General features: G+C 39.5%; 1 protein-coding gene across 4 annotated transcripts in view; it reads right to left on the reverse strand.

Moving 5' to 3' along the window:
- Nucleotides 1-24,161, reverse strand: part of ANK3 (ankyrin 3) — a 461,267-nt gene that overhangs the window by 142,211 nt on the left and 294,895 nt on the right. For all 4 annotated transcript variants that reach the window (XM_036336813.1, XM_036336815.1, XM_036336812.1 and 1 more), the window contains exons 8-10: nt 15,821-15,919; nt 5,288-5,386; nt 23-220 (exon numbers count right to left, since the gene is read on the reverse strand). In XM_036336813.1, the coding sequence (XP_036192706.1) occupies nt 23-220; nt 5,288-5,386; nt 15,821-15,919 (396 nt within the window). The remainder of the gene's footprint in view (nt 1-22; nt 221-5,287; nt 5,387-15,820; nt 15,920-24,161) is intronic.

A 24,161-nucleotide genomic window follows, 5' to 3' on the forward strand; every position in this document is an offset into this window, starting at 1 on the left:
GACCTTTGGCAGAGACACTCACCAGGGCTTTGGCATTGGGGTTAGCTTTCTTGTCCAAGAGAACCTTGGCGACTTTGTAATGGCCACAGTGGGCGGCCACGTGCAGGGCGGTCAGGTAGTCGTTGGTGACGTCATCCACAGGCACGTTATGCTGGAGGAGAAGCTGGACACAGTTCAAGTGATCCCCTTGCGTGGCCATGTGCAGTGGGGACAGTCCATTCTGGAACACACAAGAGAATCAGAGTTTATCATGTTGCCTTTTAATAAAAAAATGTGCCAGACACATAATACAGCACAGATATGAACAGATTAAAAACTCTAGTTTTTTATACAGAAATACCTTCTATTGCTTAAAAGGTTTTGACAACGGTTTTGAACTTTTAAAACTAGTCCTATGAATTCTTATATCAATAGAAATCAACACATTTTCAAAGATAATTTCTTTTTCTGATTGAAAAAGTATGAGTTGCACTAAAATCCATTATTTATTGCATTCCCAGTGAATTGGAATTCTTAATTTTTCAGACTGAAAAAGATAAAACAAAAGCAGGAACAGGTTGGTGTCTAGTAGGCTTTCATTGTGTCCTTATGAGTTGCTAATACTTGGTATTGAATACTATATTGATTCAATGAATAAAAAGGCCTGCTTACAAGAACACATTTCATCTCACGTCAATGTTTCATTTCCCATTAATCTGGCGCCCCCATGTGTCTATAATGAGGAAAGGCAAGGCAGTGGCCAAGCCATTAACTGAAGCTTGCCTCAGTTTAAATCAAGGGGGTTCAATGACACAGTTAATTATGTGCAATAGGAACGAGTCAGAAATGCATGTGAAGAGCTGAGAGAAGACATGAATGGGTTCACAGGTAAATAAAACCTTAAAAGATTAGAGTGGCACTTAGTATTCAGTACGTTTCCTAATGAAGACAAAAACAAGATATTATGTCATTCTGGAACTAACATAAGATTGTACGTCAGCTGTAAGTTAAAAATAAAACAATTAAAAAGTTGTCAGTCTTTTCAAGCATGCTTCCTTTAAATGTGTAGGCAAACTGGAGGAGCCTGGGAAATTCCTAGAGAATCCAATTATCAAGAAAGGCCCTGTTAATTACTGTAACATAATTTAACATATTTTAGGGGGGCAAAAAGTGACAGCAAATTCAGTTTCCAAAAAAGTGGTCATCGTAAACTTTGAAAATAATGGCATGGTAATTATGCACTGATGAACCAAATATTACTGAATCCTCTAGGACAGTGGTTGGCAAACTGTGGCTCGCGAGCCACATCTGGCTCTTTGGCCCCTTGAGTGTGGCTCTTCCACAAAATACTGACTTATGCGCATGGGCCACGAAGTTTCAATTGCACTGTACATGTGCGCCCGCATGTGGTGAGAGGTCCCAGGTTCGATTCCGGTCAAGGGCATGTACCTGGGTTGCGGGCATATCCCCAGTAGGAGATGTGCAGGAGGCAGCTGATCGATGATTCTCTCTCATCGATGTTTCTAACTCTCTATCTCTCTCCCTTCCTCTCTGTAAAAAATCAATAAAAAAAAAGAAAAAAAAAAAAAACAAAAACATTCCTTTGCTTTAGGTTTTGATACAGTCTTTGAGGAACACATGCAGTAAACAAAATAACAAAATCGGAGAGAACTAGTGACTTAGGGAGAGTAGAAAAGGAAAGCAGCGTCAGTAAACGAGGGCAATCCTCTAAGGATACACAAGCTAATGACACACGAGCGGGTAGCATAGGTCACTGGGGAAAGACAAGAAGAAAGTAAAGGTCATTTGCCTTGTGGAGAGGGGTCTTATTACACATGGCACCTTCGTCAAGCTGAAAATACGGATCCACTGTGATGGGTTTTCTTAGCTCAGAAAGATGAGTCTTGAAGAATTAGACAGACGGTCTTACAGTTAGGAATGCATTTATTCACTTCATAGTCATTCAACAAATATTTACCGAAGGGCTGCCATATATGTTAGGCACCAGTTTATGTGCTTGGGATACCACACTTAATTAATCAAAGTTCTTGCTTTCATTTTAATGGAGAGAGAGAGAGAGAGAGAGAGAGAGAGAGAGAGAGAGAGAGAGAGAGAACACAAATAAACCAATGATGAAGAAGAAGGGCGCTGAAAAGAAATTTGAGTTGAAAAACATGTGGAGACTGCAGTGATCTGGGACAGGCTTAGGGAATTCAGTCTAAGAGAACAGGAAATGAGAACAAACTTGGTGTATTTTAGGAAGCGAAATGAGGCTAAGGCTAGCTGTCTGGAAGATGGTAGGGAGCCCAGCGAGAGGAGATGAGGCAGAAAAGTGGTCAAGTTCTAGTAAGAATTTATTTCCAGGACACGGGAAGCTTGCAGGTAAATGTGATAAATTAGACATATGTGTTTATCCATCTTTTCCCAAATGCTCACTAAAAAGCATTAAAGGAATTTGAAAGGCAAAATCCATAAGGGAATGTACATGTATTTGCGCGCACACCCAGAAAGCCACATACACACATAGGAAAAGAAACAAAAATAGATGGGCACTGTCTATACATTTTGGAATATGAAAAGAGGACATAAGGGTGTTAACTTACCCAGCAGAAGAAAGAAGGCTGAAACCTAAGTGTCCATGGAGGGGTAAAATCAGTGGTGTGCTGATAAAGGTTTAACAGCGGCTCTTTGAAAAAGAAGGCCCTGATTCGTAGTATCTGCCAATCCCATGATGTCAAGACCTCAGCGACCAATTTCAAGCGATCAACATCAAATTACTGGAGGTGGAGCTGGGACGAGATGTGCGTACACAATAGGCTCAATGACCTGGCTCCAGCATGCCACTGGGTGTAATAAAGACAATGGATTTGCCTCTCTGATGCCCCAAAGGCAGGGGATGTGGATACACAGTACTCTCGAAAGATAAACATGAGGCTTAATGCTGAGAAAGTAGGACTGGTTCCCCTGTGTACAGAGCTGTCAGGTCTCCAGGCCCTTCCAACCCAGCAAAACCAGATGCCTGCCCCCATGCAGGAAGCCAGAAGTTTAGTCTCTGGAGAAAGTAAGCCAGAAAGACTCTGGATGCAGAGGCCCAGGCAGAGCAGAGAGCAGTGGTGAGGCTCTGGACTGAGACCAGGTGCTCACAGTACAGGTGTTGCCTGGTGTCTATAGTCAGACTGCCTGCTTCCAACTCTTGTTCTGCCACTAGCTGAGATGTCGTGAGGAATCTACTTTATTTCTTTGGGTCTCAGTTTTCTAATCTATAAAAAGGATATAATAGTAATATTAGGATCTTATAGAGCTATTGGGAGGAGATATTAAAGTGCTTAGAAACTGGTATGCAGTACTCACTCTATGAGTTGTTATGATTAAAGTATGCATATAGGACAGGGACACTGACAGCCCCTTTTCCTTTTCCTTACTGTAAACCAACTATTTTCAACTGGTGTGCAGCATGAATTTTTAAAACATGCAATACCTGACTATTTAGCCAGGGGCACTGACCTCTTCCCCCATATACTGTCAAACAAAGACATGAGAATAGTCAACACAACAATAGCCATCCAGTGTGAATGGATCAAAATTATACCTATTTTTTTTTGTCCAATAGGCAAACAATATATTTTGGGTGTGCCACAGAATTTTAGTCATTAGTGTATGTGTGCCATGAGATGAAAAAATTTGAAAATTGCTGCTGTAAATTACTCACCCAGTATACATATCAAAGGTTGGAGAATTCAGTCTCTCAAAAAATGGAACGCTTATCCTGACCTTAGAGGACCCTCCAACCTGCCACCACCTAACGCACCTGAGTGGGAAACCCCCAACATGAAAGAGTGAGCCAAAGCCAACAGAGAGAAAATAAGACATCTGAGGAATTACGGACATATGAGACGGAGCAGAATTACACTAAAGAGAAGGTGCCTTAAATGTCCTCAGAAGGTGACATAAAATATTATTTCCATAAAACAAGAGCTGGATGCTTTAAGAAAAGAAGCTATCAGAGGATAAGAAATTGTTCTTGAATATTAAAAGCATTGAAGAAAAAATAAGGAGATTTCTCCGAAAAAACCCCCACAAAACCCATCAATAGATAATGAAATGAACAATAGGAGAAAAAATATGATTTTATTTGATAAAATAAAAATTAGTTTTAAAGAGAAAAACGGGAATTATTCAGGTTTTTAGGCACAAGGTTGACATGACTTGGTTGGACAGTTCATATGGCCACTCTGACTGCAAAATGGAAACTGGATTGTAGAGAAGCAAGGAGGGAAATGGGGAACCAGCAATGAAGCTATTACAATGGTTCAGCGAGAGATGCTGTGACTCAGAAGACAGCGGTGGGTGTAAAGATAGATAGATATGGACCATATGCAAGGAAAAGGAACAGGTAGGTAGTTTAGGTGAAAGCACCCAAGAGACCCAGATGTCAGCACTACAATAAGAAATTATGGCTGTTTACTTCCGTAGGATAATACCTCCAGAGCTTGCCAATCTAAACTCTGCATTTCAAATGAGTGATGGAATTGTTGAGACCACCTCCAACCTGTCTATCTTCACTAGAGTAGGAAACACTGATTAGGGTGCAAACAGGAGTTACATGTAATTTTTTTGTTTTGGTAATGTTGGGAGATTAAGGCTCTTTATAAAGCTCCATAGAGCTTCCAAAATCATTGATTAATAAGAATACTGGTGACTATGAGGTAGTTCCAAAATTTATTTACAAATATTCCCTTTTTGAAATACGGTCAAATGGTTTTACCATTAAAAAATCTAGAACACACTTAGTAAAACATTTTTGTTTCCAGGCAATCCACGTGTGTTCTTTTCAGACATGTGAACTTTCCCTGTGGCACCAAGCCAGGTGCCATCTTTCCAAAGTTTCCACTCTATCCGTCAGATGGCATCCCTGGCCTCGTTACTAGTCTGCGAACATTCACGAAATAAACCAAGAGGCTGATGAAAGAGAATCGGTAGCTAGACTTTAGAGAATCTAGACCTTATAGTCTTTCCTTCCCCAACAAGCAATCACAGAGTAGAGTCAAGCACTAAGAGCTCCTGATAAAAAGAAAACAAAAACAACACACGCAGAAATGGCTTTGTGGTAGAACATCTTCTTACCAAAGGCTTCATAAGCCCAAACTGATTTTGAGGTTCTCCAGAGATTTGGTGAACACAGCCACTCTAATTGCTTAAATGGAAACGATGGCATTTTCTGCATAACTCAAAAGGCTGCGTGGAATAACCAGGAAAGGGATTCAAAGCTAAGCACAGTCGAATGGCCCGAAACCTAGGAAGAAATTACCTTGGTTTTTGAAAGAATGGGGGCAGCTCGATCGAGCAGCATTTCCACCACCTGCTCATGGCCGCTCCTGGCTCCACAGTGCAGCGGCGTCAGACCGTCCTAGTGAACAAAAGGCAGCGTCTCCAGTTAGATTCAAAGGGGATTGTACAAATGCAGGCTGTTCCTTCCAGACCCAGTGCAGCATCCAACATGCTGTGGACCAGTGGGCTTCCAACCTTCACTCACACACCTGACACAATCATTTCCTGTTTTACAAGAGCTAAGCTTTTCCCTAGGTTTAAGTAGTCACAAAGTGTGTAATTTCTCACATATAAGCATACTAGCTTTTAAAATATAACTGTCCCACTATTTTTGACTATCCAATGGAATCTAAATAGTCCATGTAAATTGATATCCGCCACTTAAAAATACACAAATAAACGTTGAAAATAGAAATTTGTAATAGGAATTTTACATTGGCAATTTTTCCACTTGCATTTTTATTTCTATACCACTTCCCCCACATAATTTTATCTTAATGTAATACAATTTTATGCTTGAGTGTTTTTTATTGATCACCATATCATATTTCCCTGCCACAAAAATATAAATTTAAAATTTAAAAAAAGGTTTATAGACCTCCCGAGAACATAAGCTTTAATTATCCAAAATAAATCTCCTGGTTGAAATGATCATTATAATTATTCAAACACAATTGATCAAAACATCAAAAACACATTACACATTTTATGATTATTAAACGAGGGTAACAGTTTCTTAAAATGTCCTCTCTGGATGAGACATTTTTTCACAACTAATTCACAATCTGTCAGTGCATATTACTTATTGCTAAAATAGTTTAGTGTCAATACTATCCCAATTTTTGCTTTTATAAACGTTAGTGCTGAGAAATCTTGTCTGCGTAAATAAGTAAATGAACTTTTGTTAGAACATTGCCACAAATTCTCTGAACTCCTTCTGAATCGCATGCCAAAATCACTTAATAATCTTTCACCAAATATTTTTTAATGATACATCATTAGACAACTGCATTATGTCCTTCATTTTTGTTTGTAGCGATAGGATTTATAATCACACAATATGCAGAAGAATATGTTATCCAATCATTATAGTCATGTAGTTCTTAACAGGACACCAATACTTTGAACTCTTCCCTCTGTCCCCCTCACATTCCCTTCTTCAACCTCAAAGGTGTTAGCACTCTGGGTGAGAGTTATAAAGTTAGAACTTTCTATCATATGAGGAGGGAAATATTGTATTAAAGATTAGGTGTGAAAAGATAATTAGCAGGGAGTAAAAGGAAGTGGAAAGTCATTCACTTAAAATTATCTAAGTGGCCCTAAACCCTATGGAGAATTTTTCACAGCCCAGCTTATATATTCCCCAACTTGAAGATTCCTGTGGTTGACGACACCTACTGCAAGGAAAGTCGCATTTTCTAAAATACATCAAAATGAGATTCAATGTATTTAAACCACTTTCGAGATTGTGCGAGCAGTTCTTGAAAGTAAGCCTAATTATCCTAATGTATAATCAATCCTTTTTCTAAACTACTAGCTAAATCTCAGAATTAAAATTCCTTAGATCCTGAAATGTGAATCACCAACAGCACACGGCCTGATATGAACATTCTTTGAGCATGTTTAAATACTCTGCCTTTATGCTGAGTTAAAACAATTGCTCTTGTACGCCAAAGTAAAACAATATAACTATCTTTCAAATGGAAACAGCATTTTCCTAATAAAATAAAATTTTAGAACAAATAAAAAACACCAAGAAGTCCATATGTCTTCCCAGTAATGTAAACCTGAATATATTTGAAGGAGAAATAACAATAATCATATTTAACTTCCAACACAAAAAATATTTCACATTCTCTCAATGTGATTATCTTTTATGAACTTAAAGTTCAAATTTGTTTCTTTCATTTTTCTCATAAGTAGACCCTATGATGTGACAGAGTATGTGCAGACATTTTCAAATTATGATCGCACAGAAAAAATAACAATTTTAGCCCAACTCATTTATCATTGAAAACAATCTTCCCCAAAGCAAAATACTCCATTTGGCATTCAAAGTATTTGGCAATCTCAGAGCAAAATCTATCCCAACTCCTTAGTCCTTTGACATATACTGTTCCTTACAGACACATATTGACCGATTTCACCTTTTAAAAACATTTTAATTATGGAAAATTTCAAACATATTTCAGAGTACAGTAGACCGAACAATGTAATGAGCTTTTAGGTGTCTGGTTCTCTGTGTCAGCAATCACTGCCTAATGATCAATTCTGATTTATATCCTGATCTCTTCTTCTTTCTTGTATTACTTTTGAAGCAAACACAAGTCATGGAATCATTTCATCCTCACAATCACCTCTGTATGGAAGGTATAATTTTCATTTTATAAATGAACACTCTAGTTTTCAAAGAGGTTAAATTATTCACCCAAGCCTAGATGGTTTGGCCCAGTGGACAGAACGTCGGCCTTTGGACCAAAGGGTCCCGAGTTTAATTCTGGTCAAGGGCACGTACCCTGGCTGCAGGCTCCTCCTCAAGGCTGAAGCCTGGTCAGGGCTCGTGCAGGAGGCAACCAATCGATGTGTCTCTCTCACTTTGATATTTCTCTCTGTCTTTCCCTCTCTCTCCCACTCTCCCTACAAATCAATGGAAAAAATATCCTGAGGTGAGGATTAACCAAAAAAAAAAAAAAAAAATCCATCCAAGGTCACACAATTCAGAACTAGGCCACTGGTGACTGAGGGACAGTCCAAGGATGTCTTGGGAAGAGTTATTAAGACAAAGATGCTCCCTCTACTCAAATGTGTAGCTGCTCTTAGCCTTCCTTTACCTACATTCTGAAGCTGCTGCCTTTGATCTTTGGTTTTTACTTATTAAAAACTTACAGGATCTAGAGACTCAGTTAGGAAAAGTGACCTTTTTCATCGGTACAGGAGCTGTGAAGTGCTATGGTCTTAGCTGTTGTTACTTTTATCACCTTGTTCCAATGATAAATTGGCTAGCTCTCCAAGAGAAGTTCCTAGCTGAACTGCAAACAGCTACCTGAAGTACAGCTCTTTCAACTGCAGCTTTAACTGCAGTATTTTTAACAGCGATCACAAGTGACTGACGCCTCTGGATCTTGTGCAAAATGCCCTCTGGCACTTTTCAAAGGTGCATGGCTCTTAATGGCCAGAACCCGGGCAGGAAAGAGGCCTCATCAGGAAGCTGTACGAGATGTCACGACTGCCTGACTCATAGGTAGTGCCGGCCTGGCTGTAGGACCTTCACGGGTCAGTGGAAAACTGGTATCTAGAGTTCATGTAAGATCTTTAATTAGCATCATTGTTTTCAGAGTCACGAAGATGGAGGCAAGACCAGCTGATCCACAGTGAGGCTGAAAAGTACCTGCCATTTAGTGATTCACACTTAATTCAGTTAAAAAAAAAAAAAAAGAGGAAAATTAGCAGGCACTGACTGTACTTAATACCTATTTTGGGGCATAACGAATATTTGAATTTCGAATTAATTTTTTTACTTTGAAATAGGTGTGGCTTATTCACTTTCCTGACGCACTGTTCTGATTATGATTCTGTGTGTTCTAAAGATCTTCAGTAACTATCACTCAGTGCCTCAGCCAAGTCTACATCCCTCAGCTTAGCAATCGGTCTTCTTTTAATATATTTTAATTGATTTTTTACAGAGAAGAAGGGAGAGGGATAGAGAGTTAGAAACATCGATGAGAGAGAAACATCGATCAGCTGCCTCCTGCACACTCCCTACTGGGTATGTGCCCGCAACCAAGGTACATGCCCTTGACCAGGAATCGAACCTGGGACCCTTGAGTCGGCAGGCCGACGCTCTATCCACTGAGCCAAACCAGCCAGGGCAGCAATCAGTCTTCTTAACATCAGCCACTGCTACACTTGGCCTCCCCGTTCCCTTCGCATCGACCCTAATTAAACTCTTCTATGCAGTGCTTAGCAAAAGCTTACCATTTTCCTGTCTTTCTGCTTTGGCCACATGAACTCCTGTACCTGGAAGGTTTCTTTTTACTTTCTCCAAGATCCAAATCTTGTTAAAGTACAGTTTCTTTCAATCCTTTCCCAAAATGAGACATGACCCTTCGACCTTCAGGACTTCTATCTTATTTTATCTGTCCCGCTTTGGGGGAAACAGTAGCTTTTTACCTGGTATTTTAGTTATTTCTGGGCATGCTACTGAGGACAAGGTGACTCATTTGAGGGAGATTTAAATCTCAGGAGAAGATATCATGTCATATCATAACTCAGTATCATGTCCATAAAAGCTGCTTCACAAAAGTGACTTGAGTGAATGAATACATGGAGTGAGGGAGTAAGTGAATGTTTGGTCTAGTCTTTTAAAATCCTTTTCAGGTTAGTTGGTTAAAAATTCCTTTTCTTGTTATCCTTTTCTTTTTTTTTTTTTTTTTTTTTTAGACTAGACTCATTTGATACTTCAGAAACACGATTAAAATAACGTCTCTTACCTTCCAGAAAAATAAAATTCTCAATAAATAAGTGACTTGTAAATTGGGATTAGACTAAAGAATATGACTCAGTCTTTTTAGCTGTCAGAATGAAGAGAGAGCCTGGCCAGCGTGACTCAGTGGCTGAGTGTCACCTATGAATCAGGAGGTAACGGTGCAATTCCCTGTCAGGGCACATGCCCGGGTTGTGGGCTCAATCCCCAATGTGTGGCTTACAGGAGGCAGCCAATCAATGACTCTCTCTCATCATTGATGTTTCTTTCTAACCCTCTGAAATCAATAAACATATATTTTTAAAAAAGAAGGAAATCTTACCTCTAAAAAAAGAATAAGAGAAATATCAGAATATTTGTGTAAATATTTTCCTCTTTTTAATTCAGCTTTAAAAAAAAGAGCTGCTGTGAATATTGTAGTCCTTTACAACAGAGCAGTGAACTGGTTTACTTCTTTCCCTACAAATAAATAAATGCCTTATCTAATACAAAATAAAGATTGTATTACTGGCTCCCAATTCCTAGAAATTTACAATTAATGTACAGAGTCACCTAGGATGGGTCCTGAGCCAAAAAGCAGTTCCCCTGCACACAACAGCATCGACCTCCAGCTCACAAATGCTTGACAAAGGCAATTCTCGGGGCTCAAGGGAGACTGCCTCAAGAAAGGCAGCATATGCCATTTGGACAGGAGAGAGAGAGAGAGAGAGAGGGTTGCCATAGTAACATTATGGGAGGGAAATGAAATTGCATGGAGTTAGTAATTTTTTTCCAATTCCCCTGATTTTTAAAGCACTAACATAATGAACGCGTATTCCCCTGGGCAGAATTCTGAGGCAAGGCAAACTGGCTGGGCCAGATCTCATATTTCATTTTGGTGACAGCAATCTTATTAGTGAGGGGGGAGCTGCACTCTCCTGGCTGGCCAAAATGCTCTCTTTTGTTAGCTTACGAGCAAAATGTTGCACATCCGAAGGCCAGAAAGACATTCTTTCACATCTGGTTTTGCTGAAAAGCATGGAGCAGGGCATTACGGCATCACACCTAGGAATACTGAAGCTGAAGCTGGAATATGTCCATAACAGGTGAATCTGCTCAAAGCCCAAACTGAAATGACACAAATCTGTGACTGGGGAAATACTGTCAAAAAGAGACACTTATTTTGATTTGTAGCCTCTAGTTTCCTTTCTTTTCTTTCTTTTAAGCAAAAACTCACTCTGGAGAAGAGAAAGGAAATGGAGCAGGGAGAACTCTGTGGATACACACTTTTCTCTATTGTGGATGGAAAACAGGATGCGATATTTAATTGTAAACTAAAAACCACGAAGAAACAGGTAGAGCTCCGGAGGAGAGAGTGATGACGACAACCAGACACAGGAAAGAGCACCGGTTACAGTCTAATAGCGACTCTCACATCTGTGTCTTTCACTACAAGTTCTGACTGTATCCTCCCTTTGTGCGTGCTGGGCAGTTGGAGAGTTGGCCTAAGAGGAAGTGAAATGACGTTTTTGGAAGCCCTTCTATTGTCACAGGTGCTCTGTTCTTAGGGTTCTACTGAATCTCTACAAGTTGTGAGAAATGGCATGTGAACTTCACTTACAGCTGAGAAAGCTGCTCCAGAGGACTGATGTACTCACCCGAGGTCACATGCAAGGAAATGCTTGACATTAGACGTTAACCTCAGGCTTGCCTCCCTCCGTCAGAGGGACTGGATTCCTTCTATGCACCAAGCAATTTCCTTTTCCCATTAAGAATTCACTGTGGCCGTTTATATATAAAAGAGAGAAATATCTTTCTAATTCCCTTCCTTTTTATCCTGCCATGCATTCTGTATGTTTAATACTAAACTAAAATAAGGCAAAATCCTTCTGTTGTTCTTTCTGCTTGGAAAATCACAGCTTTCTCTCTGAGCCTAAAAATAAGCCCTTATGCTATTTGTTGTGTCTTTTCCCATTCTCCATGTTTTTTGTCCCTCCTTTCTGGTCTTCTTTTCGTTTGAGCATTATTTATTATTCTAATCACTTAATGATCATATAGGCCACTGGCTACCTTCTACTTTGGATTTTTAACTAAATCTCTTTTTAGTGGTTGCCCTAGGGATTACAGCGTGTATCCTTAACTTATCAGTGGAGTCTAAATAATATATTATTCATTAGATTATATTATTACATAATAATATATTATATTGAAATAAGATTATACCACTTCATGTATAAGAATTTTGGAATATTATAATTGTATATACATTATTAGTTTTATTTTTTGCTATATATATATGTAATATTTTACTTCCAAATATATTATAAACCTAATAGACTGATATTTTTATTTATTTATTATTTTAAAAAATATATTTTCATTGATTTCAGAGAGAGGAAGAGAGAAAGAGAAAAACATCAAAGATGAGAGAGAATAATTATTCAGTTGCCTCCTGCACGCCCCACACTGGGGGTTGAGCCCACAACCTGGGCATGTGCCCTGACTGGGAATTGAACCATGACCGGTTCATAGGTCGATTCTCAACCACTGAGCCACATTGGCTGGGCCTAAGGGTCTGCTTTTAAATGGAATTCTTTATTAGATCAGCAACCCATGCAGGGAACAACAAGGAAATTAGGTCCCTTAGAGTGCTGGTGTCTGAGGTGAATCCATGTTTTTTTCCCTGTCTCTAGAGGGATTGGTGTGTACCAGGTCTGATTCGTAATGCAACAAGGTATCCCCCTAAGAAACTAGAAACACCAATCAGAAAGGATATATGCACCCCTATGTTCATAGCAGCACAATTTACAATAGCTAAAATTTGGGAACAGCCTAAGTGCCCATCAGCAGATGAGTGGATTAAAAAACTTTGGCACATCTACACAATGGAATACTATGCTGCTATAAAAAGGAAGGAACTCCTACCACTTGCAACAACCATGGATAGACCTGGAGAGCATTATGCTAAGCGAAATAAGTCAGCTGGAGAAAGATAAATATCACATGCTCTCACTCATTTGTGGAATATAATGAACAACATAAACTGATGAACAAAACAGATCCAGAGACAGAGAAGCATCGATCAGACTGTCAAACCTCCGAAGGAAGGTAGGGGAGGGTGGGGTGGGGGAGAGGGAGAGATCAACCAAAGGACTTGTATGCATGCATGTAAGCCTAACCAAGGGACACAGACACTAAGGGGGTGAGGGCATGAGCGGGGGTGGGAGGGTGGGAGGGGCAATGTGGGGATAAGGACACTATGTAATACCTTAATCAATAAAGAAAAAACAAAACAAAAACAAACAACAAGGTAGCCCCAGCAGTAGCATGTACCTTGTAGGAGGTAGCTGGGTAGATAAGAATATTTTCTCAAGAGCCACTGGGCTTTGTTAAAACACATAGTGATGAAAATTTGTTGTCAGGTTTTAGGCTTGTCCCCAGGGCTTTCTGACATTTTAGCTGGCTCCCTCCCTCCCTTTCAAGCCCACATATCTAGCCACTCAGTTATTTCAGCAAGAGACAAGGGAAGCTCTGATGAGGAGACCACAGAATAGTTTACGTATTTTGAGTATATACTACACTTTCTCCCATATCGTCTGCCAGGAATTCAGTCGGCGCCTGGTCCCACCTTCACCCCACTCCACGCAGGACAACAATAGAAGAATGGGCTTTTCCGTTCTCAGCTTCTCCAAGTCTCCCTCACACTCACACGTCACTTACACAACACACGAGGAAGGTAAACCCAGTTTAAACCCATAGGAGGGAATCTACGTCTCGTTTAAAAGAAGACAGCCTTTCAGAACAGGGAGGCAGCGTGGCACGGAAACCCGGTTGCGCCATCAGTGTGCCTGTGCACATTATTTCATTTCTGATACTTTCTCTCAGGAGCGTGTTTTGTGCTTTTATCCTGGCCCTGCCCTAGGACACCATATGCCCCATAAAGATGGGGCCAGAATTTCCTGTGTACCCGTTTCTTCTCTCTTTGTACCCAAAACAGCAACTGTTTGATAAACGATTGAGAAGTGATTGACGCTTGTATCAAGAGAGGATGAAATGAGGTGACTTCGGATCCGCACATTTGCTAAAACCTCAGCTGGAAATCCAGATATGTCTTTTCAAGCTTATCTTTCCCATTGACTGCATCCTCCCTCACTTCCCTTCTCAAAGATTCTCCCTATTTACAAACAATCCATTAGCTTCCGTGATATTCAACTGGCATAAGCAAGGCCTCTCTGTCTTTCATTCCTTACAGTCTCTTTAAACAGCCCGTACTTAGCAGAAGACCTCTGGCATTTAAAGCAATGGCTCTAGCATTTGTTATCTACTGGCAATTGCTTCTTATTAAATGACGCAAAGTCAGTTCAATAAGGTCTCTATTCAAGTTAAGGATTACAGCGTGTATCCTTAACTTATCAGTGGAGTCTAAATAATATATTATTCATTAGATTATATTATTACATAACAATATATATTTTATTGTAATTCAATTTACTTCCCCAGTCAGACGGGTCAACCCTCATCTTTCTTCACTCCTTTTGGGAAAGCGTGTTTCTTTTAAAATACATCCCTAATTTTCAGGTTCAACAGTCATCAGGAAAAAGACATTTGGGTCTTCTGCCAAATACCTACGGCTGGGCTACCTTAGGGTTAGAACACAGGAGACAAGCTTCCCATCAGCGCCATGAGGGCAGGGAAGTGTCTTGTCTTGTTCCAACCACCGTCCCCCCCCCCCCCCCCCCCGCCCTCCCCCATCCAACCTCTAGGTCTGGCCCCAGGTAGGTGCTCGGTAATCATTTACTAGTTGAGGGAATAAATGTAGTGACTAATAAACGACATAGTCCATTTAGGAGCTACAGGAGTCAAGTTCAGGATACCAGGCCAGTTGTAGACACATGAAGTTCAGGATTCTTGAAGGAAGAAGCACAGGGTTGTGGGAGGTACAATGACAAGACAGGGAAAGCTATCCAAAATTCCTACCTAGGTGGATGTCTACGGCACGACCACCTTTTATTAGCCTGGCTCTTGCTCGCACCTTGTAACAAATGCATGAAATGCTGAAAGAAATGCCCTGGTTAGAAGCTTAATGCGATTGGAGCTCTGAGATATACTAGCAATGGCTAGGATTTATTTCTGGATGACTTTATACCACACAGTTTACAAACATTAGCTTGATCTTATGACAATGCTGCACGGTAGCCATTAATGGTTCTTATTTGCAAAGAGAAATAACATGCAGAAGGTTAAATATCCTACCTAAGTCAACTAGCTAACCTCAGAACCTGGGATTCAAGCTTGATTCGCAGTCTCAGTTCTTTCCTCACTCACAATGCATCGCACCAGAAAAGCAACCTGCCAAGAACCTAGCTAGATAGATATGTGGTTTTCAAAAAAATTTTAATTGTAAAAAATATAAAAGTTACTTTCTTAGCCATTTTTAAATATACAGTTCAGTAATGTTAGCTTTACTCACCTTGCTGCATAACATCTCTAGAACTTTATCTTCTTGCAAAACTGAAACTATATACCCACTGATCAACAACTCCCCATTTTCTTGTTCCCCAGGCAACAAAAATTCTACCAATTATACCCAGGAGTGGAATTACTGGATCATGGGGCAATTCTATTTTCAGTTTTTTTAAGGAACCTCAATATGCTTTTCTATAGCAGCTGTACCATTTTACATTCCCATCAGCAGGGCACAATGGTAGAAAGGTTTCTTTTTAAGTCAGGTTTAGCATCAAACTGACTGAATAGCTAAGCCTGGAGTGTCAAGTAGTGGCTAAATTCTTGAAAATTTAACTCAACTAAAACTCTAGGCTTTAGACCTTAGATTCTGTAATTAAAGCCATGCACTATTTAAACATGTATTAAAGATTTACAAATATGGATTATCATCCCATTTTAAGGAGAAAAAACTTAGCAGTCATTTTCCAAGAGACTACAACAAATGAACAAACATAAAGCCAAGACTGAACCAGTGCAAAGCTATTAGGAGAAGTATCCCTACCTCCCAAAAAAAAAGGGTAAGCATGCACATAAACGGACTCCTACCCTTGTTTTGGCATCGATTTTAGCTCCTCGATCAAGCAGTAGTTTTACCATGTTGGCATTTCCTCTTTTTGATGCAACATGTAAAGGAGTGATGTCATTCTGTGGAAGAAGAGACAAAAAAAATTAAAATTTGGATATCTTCAGTTTAACCAAAACATTGTTTCCTAAACCCCCCACAACCAGTCTTCATGCTTCTTCTTTTTATAAAAAACATTTTGAATAGCAGGCTCCCAATATTTCTTTCCGATAGTAACTGTCTTCAGAAGGAGACACCTTCCCACACCCATAAAAAGTCCCAGCTCATTTATTTGATTTACCTGAGGTGGTTGATGGATGAGATAATGATTTTCTTTTACTTAGTGGGGAGGCTCAAATATCCTGGACCTTTAAGTCAATGTGTTTTCCTACAAGTTTGCGAGATACATGGTGGCTAGTGCAGCGGTTCTCAACCTGTGGGTCGCGACCCCTTTGGGGGTCAAACGACCCTTTCACATGGGTCGCCTAAGACCATCGGAAAACACATATATAATTACATATTGTTTTTGTGATTAATCACTATGCTTTAATTATGTTCAATTTGTAACAATGAAAATACATCCTGCATATCAGATATTTACATTACAATTCATAACAGTAGCAAAATTACAGTTATGAAGTAGCAACGAAAATAATTTTATGGTTGGGGGTCACCACAACATGAGGAACTGTATTAAAGGGTCGCGGCATTAGGAAGGTTGAGAACCACTGGGCTAATGAGTGGCTGACCAGGAAGCAGCTAAGTCAGCCCAGGCTGAGTTAAAGCAGGATCACAGGACTCAGCCTTCCTGGGCTCCACTGAGCACAAACTGGGAAATCTGTCACTACCGTAGAGTCACAGGGCTTCCCATGTACATTGGTTAAAACGTGTTCACAGGCATTTGTTGGCAATACCACACAAAACTGACGATGGATTTTAAAAAATCTGCTGTGGAGAAAGAGCCATCATAGGACAATCTGAAAATCCAATCATGATTTCGGAGCCATAGTTCTTCCTCTTTGCATCTGTACGGGTGCTGTGGCTGTTTTCAGAATGCCAAGGAATTACGTGCACACCGTGAAAAACATTCCGTATTTCAGTTCCTGATATCCTTGTGCAGCAGCAATATGGGTTTAGGAGCTGTTATTCACAAAAGTCAATTACATGATACATGAACTGAGCCCAAAAGGGGTTTTGTTTTTGTTGTTTGATAGCAGATACAATATAATAGCTACCAGGTATTGATCATTTCCTATGTGTTAGGCACTGCGCTAAACTCTTTACTATCTCATTTAATTCTCATAATCCTCACAATGTCGTATACAACCTGAATTATAATGCCCATTTTAACCGATCTAGAAACAGCTAGCAAAACCCAGATTCAAATAAAAACCTGGCACTTAAACTCATGGTTTTAAAAAATAATAATACACTTTATAATGAAAATTTTCAAACAGGCACAACATTTCAGAGAAAAGCATAAACAGCATCACCCCACTTCAATAATTCTCAATCTTTTGCCAATATTATTTCTTCTGTACTCCCTATGATGTTTTTCTGGCTGAAGGAGTTTAAGAAAAGAAAAAAAAAGTTTAGGAAACCTGTTATTTCACCCACAAAGACTACCATTTAATGATCTCTAACAGATAAGGATGTCTTAAAAATCACAATACCCTTATAACAAATAACTTCATAACACCAAGACCCTGTCAAACTTCAAATTCTCCCATCATCTCCAATTAACCTCAGCTGGGTTGGTCAAATTAGAAGAAGATGCACATCGAGGTTGAACTGTCCCTTAGGTCTCTTTCAATCTCCAGAGGCGCCCTCCTCTACCTTCTTTTCCCCATGTCTATATATTTACTGAAACAACAACAACAAAACAAAAGAAAAAAACACCAGGGTAATTTATTGTGTAGCATTTCCTACATTCTGGACATGGCTGGTTGCACTCTCATGGAGTATTATTTAGATGTTCTTTTTGGCCTGTATTTTCAATAAACCTTTCTAATTCAATGCTGTTAGCCATTATACATTCTCCCATCTGAAGAACTCTCTACATCCCATTATTATTAAATGTTAACGCATAAATCAATAATAATTCATTAAATGAAAGAAGCAGAAAGAAACATGAATAAAACAAATGTGTTTTGGTAATGCCGGAGGGGAGTGGACAGGATGCATATCATTGCTCCAGACCAAGGAGAGCCAAACTTCTACAAAGGGCCACCAGAGAGCAAATATTTGGCTTCATAGGCCATACAATCTTTATTGCAGCTACTCAGCTCTGCCCCTGTAGCACTAGAGCAGCCATATACAATACTCACTGAAATGAGAGTGGTTGTGTCCCAATACAACTTTATTTAAGGAGCACTTCAGAATTCCAATTAACTGTAGACGAACCATCATCGAGAACCACCCAAGAGTAGCTGAACAGAATTCCTACCACTAAAGATATAAAGGAGGAGCCACACTGATACCATCCTGCACCCTTGTGCAGCCTTCACAGGCCTCACACTACTTTGGACAGATGCTGTCGTCTCTCAGGTATGAGTGAGTGGCATGGTGGGTCAGTCTGTCAAGCTGCCCTGTACCTACTCAGCAGCTAGTGAAGTCACAACCACGGGCTGGGGCCGAGGGGCATGGGGTGGTCTCTATGTTCAAACCAACTGATTGGGACTAATGGATCCAGACTGACCATTTGGAGGAACCAGCCGTATAAGCTAAATGGAATCATTTAGAAAGGGAATGTGTCTTTAACCAGAAAGAATGCGGCCCAGTCTGATAGTGGCATATATTGCTGCTGCACTAAGTACTCAGGGTGGTTTAATGATTTGAAAATCGACATGTTAGTAAACATTAAGCCACCCCCACTTACGGTCACCAGCTTTCCAACAGCCCCTGGGGTCCCTACCTCTGCTGCTACCTTGCCAGCGCACACGTAGAACGTCCTGAGAGAAATGACTCATCTTCTCCATTCCCAACAATAGAAACCCAGCCTATGGCAACCGCAGGAAACAAATCTGGCCGGTTCACCAGTGAACTCTTGCCCAGCAGAGGGGGGGAACAGCACTGTGGCACGGCTTTCAGGTGGCGTTTGGCAATACAATGAAACTCACGTGAGCCATGGATGAGCACCAATGAGCACTCTACCTTAGAATCTCCAGTCCTGCCATGATCTTGCTCACTACTTTGCCTGCCATAGTTACCAAAAAAATATTTATGCACAAGAAGAAAGGTGATAAAAATAAGCAAGCTTTCACTGAATAACCCTAAGAATGAAACTTTGCAAAATGTAGCTGCAGTACGCTACCAAGCAGATGACAAAATCGACTTTGAGGACAATCTTTAAAGTGTGCATTAAGATCAGTGGCTCTCTCTCTCTCTCTCCCTCTTCCTTCCTCTCCCTGAAATCAATAAAAATATAAAAAAATAAAATAAAGATCAGTGGCCCTCTAATGCTTTATGGTTTTGCCTGCAGAAGACAATGACCAATCTCCCTGTCAGAGTCCTTTTAAGCTCCAGAATGATTTTTCTATAAATTTCCCATGGCATTTGAACATGTAAGTGATGTTGGGTAGTGTCTCTAGCTCATCTGTGTATAGTCAACCATATTGGTAATAGAGCTCTAATTTTTATGTGGAAAAAAACCCGTTTTGTTTACAAAAGCAGATGGTGGCCTGGGTTGGTAATTTGCTGACCGCTGCTCTAGACCTACCAGCCCACAATGGAAGATTTTAACAGAATGTAACAGGTTGCAAAAGAGGAAGTAACATACTATGTTTTGCATAGTGTGTGCTTTGTTCCTCTTTGATGGCAACTGGATTTTGGTGTGAATGAAAGCTGGCGGAAGCAGGTAAACTTCCTTATGGCTTGTTAATTGTCTTGCTTGTCTCTTTTGTCTGAGTGTTAAGTGTGTGTCCCTCTAATGACCCAAGAAGCACAGTGGGCAGATTCTAGACCTGAGAGAGCAGGTGGAGTGACAGGTTATGTCTACTGGAAACGCAGTCTAACAGAGGCTTACTGAGTACAGAGTGAAATATGACACAGACTCATCACTTCCCTGAGTGAGTCAAGGCTTATGTGCTATTTCCCCTTAAAGATGTGCCCTTCTCTGGTTGAGCAGGACTTAATTAACTTTTACCACAAGTAGGCTAATTTTGGTGAGAGAAAGAACTCTATTTCTAATTTCGTTCTCTTCTTATATTCGCAAATACTCATTTTCTCACATACTCTCTCACATGGAGGATGTGAAGATGTCAAAAGAGTATCTTGAATTTCGAACTCCCACAGTTTTCTACACCTCCCTGACCCTTCTTAGAGGAATATTTCACATTTCTATGGCACTTAAAAAGTGCTGCAAAGGGCTTTACACGATGTAATTTCATTTTATCTTCACAGCAAGCTACTGAAGTGAAATAAGTATCATGAACCTTACTTGACAGATACATAAACTGAGGAACAGAACTGGTCAGTAATTTGCTTATTTAAGAGACCGCTAATTGGAGGCAGAATCAGGGTCAGAATTCAGTTCCAGCCCTCGGGCAGTGGTATTTTCATTCAGGGATCATAATGCCTCAGGCTGACACTATTGCTTCTCATCTCTGTCAAATGGAGCTTCTGAATGAATTATGTACTTCTGAATTCCTCAGTGGGGTGGGGACTGCTTCTGTCAATGGGGAACAAATCTAAATGACAATGGTACCTCTAAACTCCTGATAGGATATTTACACTGATTCCTCAGTTAACCAGAAAAGTGGTTTATTGCCTACTATGCACAAGGCCCAGTGTTGCATTTTCATCATATGAGTGAGCAATATAATTATGGAATCACTCATATCAAAAGAGCCCAGTGCTATCCGAGACTGAAAACCTTGTTTCGTAGAACCCTTGATTGTCATTGGTGAAATGTGGTTGCACATGCTTTCTGGGATGCAATTTGGCAGTATATAGAAGAGCCTTGCAATCTACAACCACAGATACAAAGCAGAGGTTGACTGCTGTGGTAGAAAGGACAGAAATGCTAAGAGAGATCTCGCCCTGAGGCCTAGGCACCCTCCCTAAGACCGAAGCAGAGGCAGAATGAGAGACCCTCAGCCCCAGCACAACCCTAACAGGAGTAGCAAGCAACAGTACCCAACTGGTGAGGTCAGGCAGCAGCTTGGCAAAAGATGTTCTCTGTGTAACAGCTATGCAGGGAAAGCATGAGGTGGAGCACTAATCCCCCCACTCCCCACCCCGTCTGCTAGTCCCCTAAGCATAAGGCAATGGCAGCCCCCTCTCGAAAGGAATTTAAAACCTGTGATGCACTCAAACAAAAAGTAAATTCAGTTCAACTCTTGACTAAACTGGCTCAACCTGCCACCTTTGCAGCCCAACAGAAGACAAGGTATGCCTATTTCCAAACAAAGGTACTATTTACATCAGTCTCTCCTGTTCTGGACATAATATTCAGTATTCTAACTAGTGGGACAGGTGAACAATATGCATCAAAAGTTAGGGAGAGCCAAATGGAAACACTTGATAAGAAAACGCACAATATTGGAAATGAATTCTTTTGATGGACTCATCAGCAGACTTCACATCACTGAGGAAAGAACCAGTGAACTTAAAGATACGTCCATAAATGATCCAAAATGAGATGCATAGAGGAAAAAGAAGAGTGAAAAGGAAAGAAATGAGTGCCCAAGAGCCACAGGACAATATAAAACAGCTGACTGGAATCACAAAAGGAGAAGGAAGAGAGAATTTGGCAAAAGAAATATGTGAAGAGATAACGGTCAAGAATTATCTCAGAATAATGACATACTCCATAACCACACACGTCAATCAAATTGCTCAAAATGAAAGATAAAGAAAAAATCTTGAAAATAGCCAAAGGAAAAAGGACACATTTCTCGCAGAGAAAAAGATAATACTGTAATTATAAGAGACCGCTCGTCAGAAATTATGCAATCCTGAAAACAAAAAAAGTGACATCTTTCTGTACTGAAAATAAACAAATGTCAAATGAGAATTCTATTCCCAGCAAAAATATCTTTTAAAACATTAAAGAGAAATAAAAACATTTTAAGATAAACAAAAGCTAAGCAAATTCATTACTAGCAGACCTGCAATAAAAAATGTTAAAGGACATTCTCTGGCAGTAGGAATATGATACAAGACAGAAACTGAGATCTACACAAAGAAATAAAAATAAATGAAGGTAAATATAAGAGCTAATTGATTGTCTAAAGTAAATTATGGGGTTTACAATATATGCAAAAGTAAAATGTAAGATGCCAACTGCATATAGATGGTAGAGAAGAATTACAACTCAGGCTCTCACACAAGGTAAAGTGATATAACATTAGAAGGTAGACTGGGATAACTTAATAACCTAGGAAATATGTATATTAAGTAAAAATTAAGACATAAAAGAACATGAAAACCATGCTCTTATTTTTGTACATAAGTATGCGTACAGACACATTCTAAAAAGGCTGAAGAGATAGATGTTGATCCAAATGTTAACAATTTATCTCTTGGTGGAGATTACAGATGATTTTTTGCTTCTTTACACTCTTTTAAAAAAATTTCTGTGTGTATATTTGTATAATGTGTGGTGAAAACAGTGACTGTTTTTCTTTTTTTATTATTACCTACTTTGTAGCCCCCCCCCCCCCCCCCACCACCACCTCGGTCCCAGTCCCAACATTTGCATTCTTCACTCTGACAACCATTGAGAGGTTTTACCTCCTTATTAACTTGCCTGGTATTTGAACTTTGAAGGAATTTTTTTAAGTTTGAAGATATCTCGAAGGTAAATATATATTACTATTTTTCCCCATTAATGTAGAAAATTAAGTATGACTAAAGTTAAAGATCTATATGTTGCCTCTAAAAAGAGACCTGAATTAAAACTTGGATAAAAACAAAGTTAACCTGGAGTTTTAAAGTTAACCTGAGTGAAAACAAAAGTAAACACTACTCTAATTGGGTATGAATTAGCTTTGAATATAATATTTTGTTCTTGTACCAAAGACATAATATTCAATGTAATGGGGTACATTAGTATTTTGGAATTCATTCAGTCTAATTACCTATTTTATAGAGAAGGAAGAGACCAGGCAGATTAGGTGACTGCCTGGAGTCACAAGGCTTGAAGCTGGGCCAGGACCCTGGGGTTCCCAGTTCCCAGGCATTGCTCCTTCTGTTTCACTAAGCTCATTTGGGCTCATTTAAAAATCACTGTTTTCAAGTCAGACAGAGAAAGACAAATGCCAGAGGATTTCACTTAATATGTGGAATCTAAACAACAAAATAAACAAACATGCAGAACAGAAACAGACTCATAGATACAGAGAATACTTCGACAGCTGCCAGATGGGACAGGGGTTAGTGGGATGGGTGAAAAAGGTGAAGGGATTGAGAAGTACCAATTGGTAGTTACAGAATAGTCACAGGGATGTAAGGTACAGCATAGGGAATATGGGCAATAATATTGTGGTAACTATATATGGTGTCAGATGGGTACTAGATTTATCGGGGTGATCACTTTGTAAGTTATATAAATGTCTAATCACAGGGTTGAACACCAGAAACTAATACAATATTGTATGTCAACTGTAATTCAAAAAGAAAACAAGAAAAATAATCATATTTTTATCTCTAGCACAATAGCTCCTTATTTCATTTAACTAATCCATTAAACTATAAAATTTAATCATTATTTACTCTAAGAAAACTTAAAGTGCAAATCTGATAAGCCAGTCCCTTCCTTTCTCTAGTATTTACTTCTCCTCAACCCTTTTTCAAAGATGGCGGATAAAGACAAAAAAGCAATCACATATATACACACATATCATTTTCCAAACAACAACAAAAATTGGCTCTAGAAATATTATATAAAACATTAACAAGATTTGGATATTCAGAATTTTGACTGAACAAAATCATAGTGCTCAGCAGGTTTAATTCTCTCAAATTTCCAGGCCAAAAACCTAATCAAGTACTTAAAACAACATGGGTCACTGCTGTGTCTCCTGAGGCGAGGATTTGTGTTCTCACTATAGTTTCACTTCTAGTCTTTTTTCTTCTTCCAGTTTATCATGTTCTTCTGCACCAATCTCCTTCTATTTGGTTTTCCAATAAAACCTTTCATCTGTAACCTACACTTCTGGAAGATACCAACTACTGAAGTTGGAGAGTGAAAAATCTCAATTCAGAAGAACAGGTTTTGCCTCCCACTTTCGGGGAAAAAAAGAAGCAAATCACCGAGAACAAGCTAAGATCTCTCAGGATGTCTACAAAGTCCTACTCTTCTACAGTAACATGTGGTTCATG

The sequence above is a fragment of the Myotis myotis genome, unplaced genomic scaffold (genome assembly GCF_014108235.1).
Source record: "Myotis myotis isolate mMyoMyo1 unplaced genomic scaffold, mMyoMyo1.p scaffold_m19_p_15, whole genome shotgun sequence".
In the NCBI taxonomy this organism is placed as follows: domain Eukaryota; kingdom Metazoa; phylum Chordata; class Mammalia; order Chiroptera; family Vespertilionidae; genus Myotis; species Myotis myotis.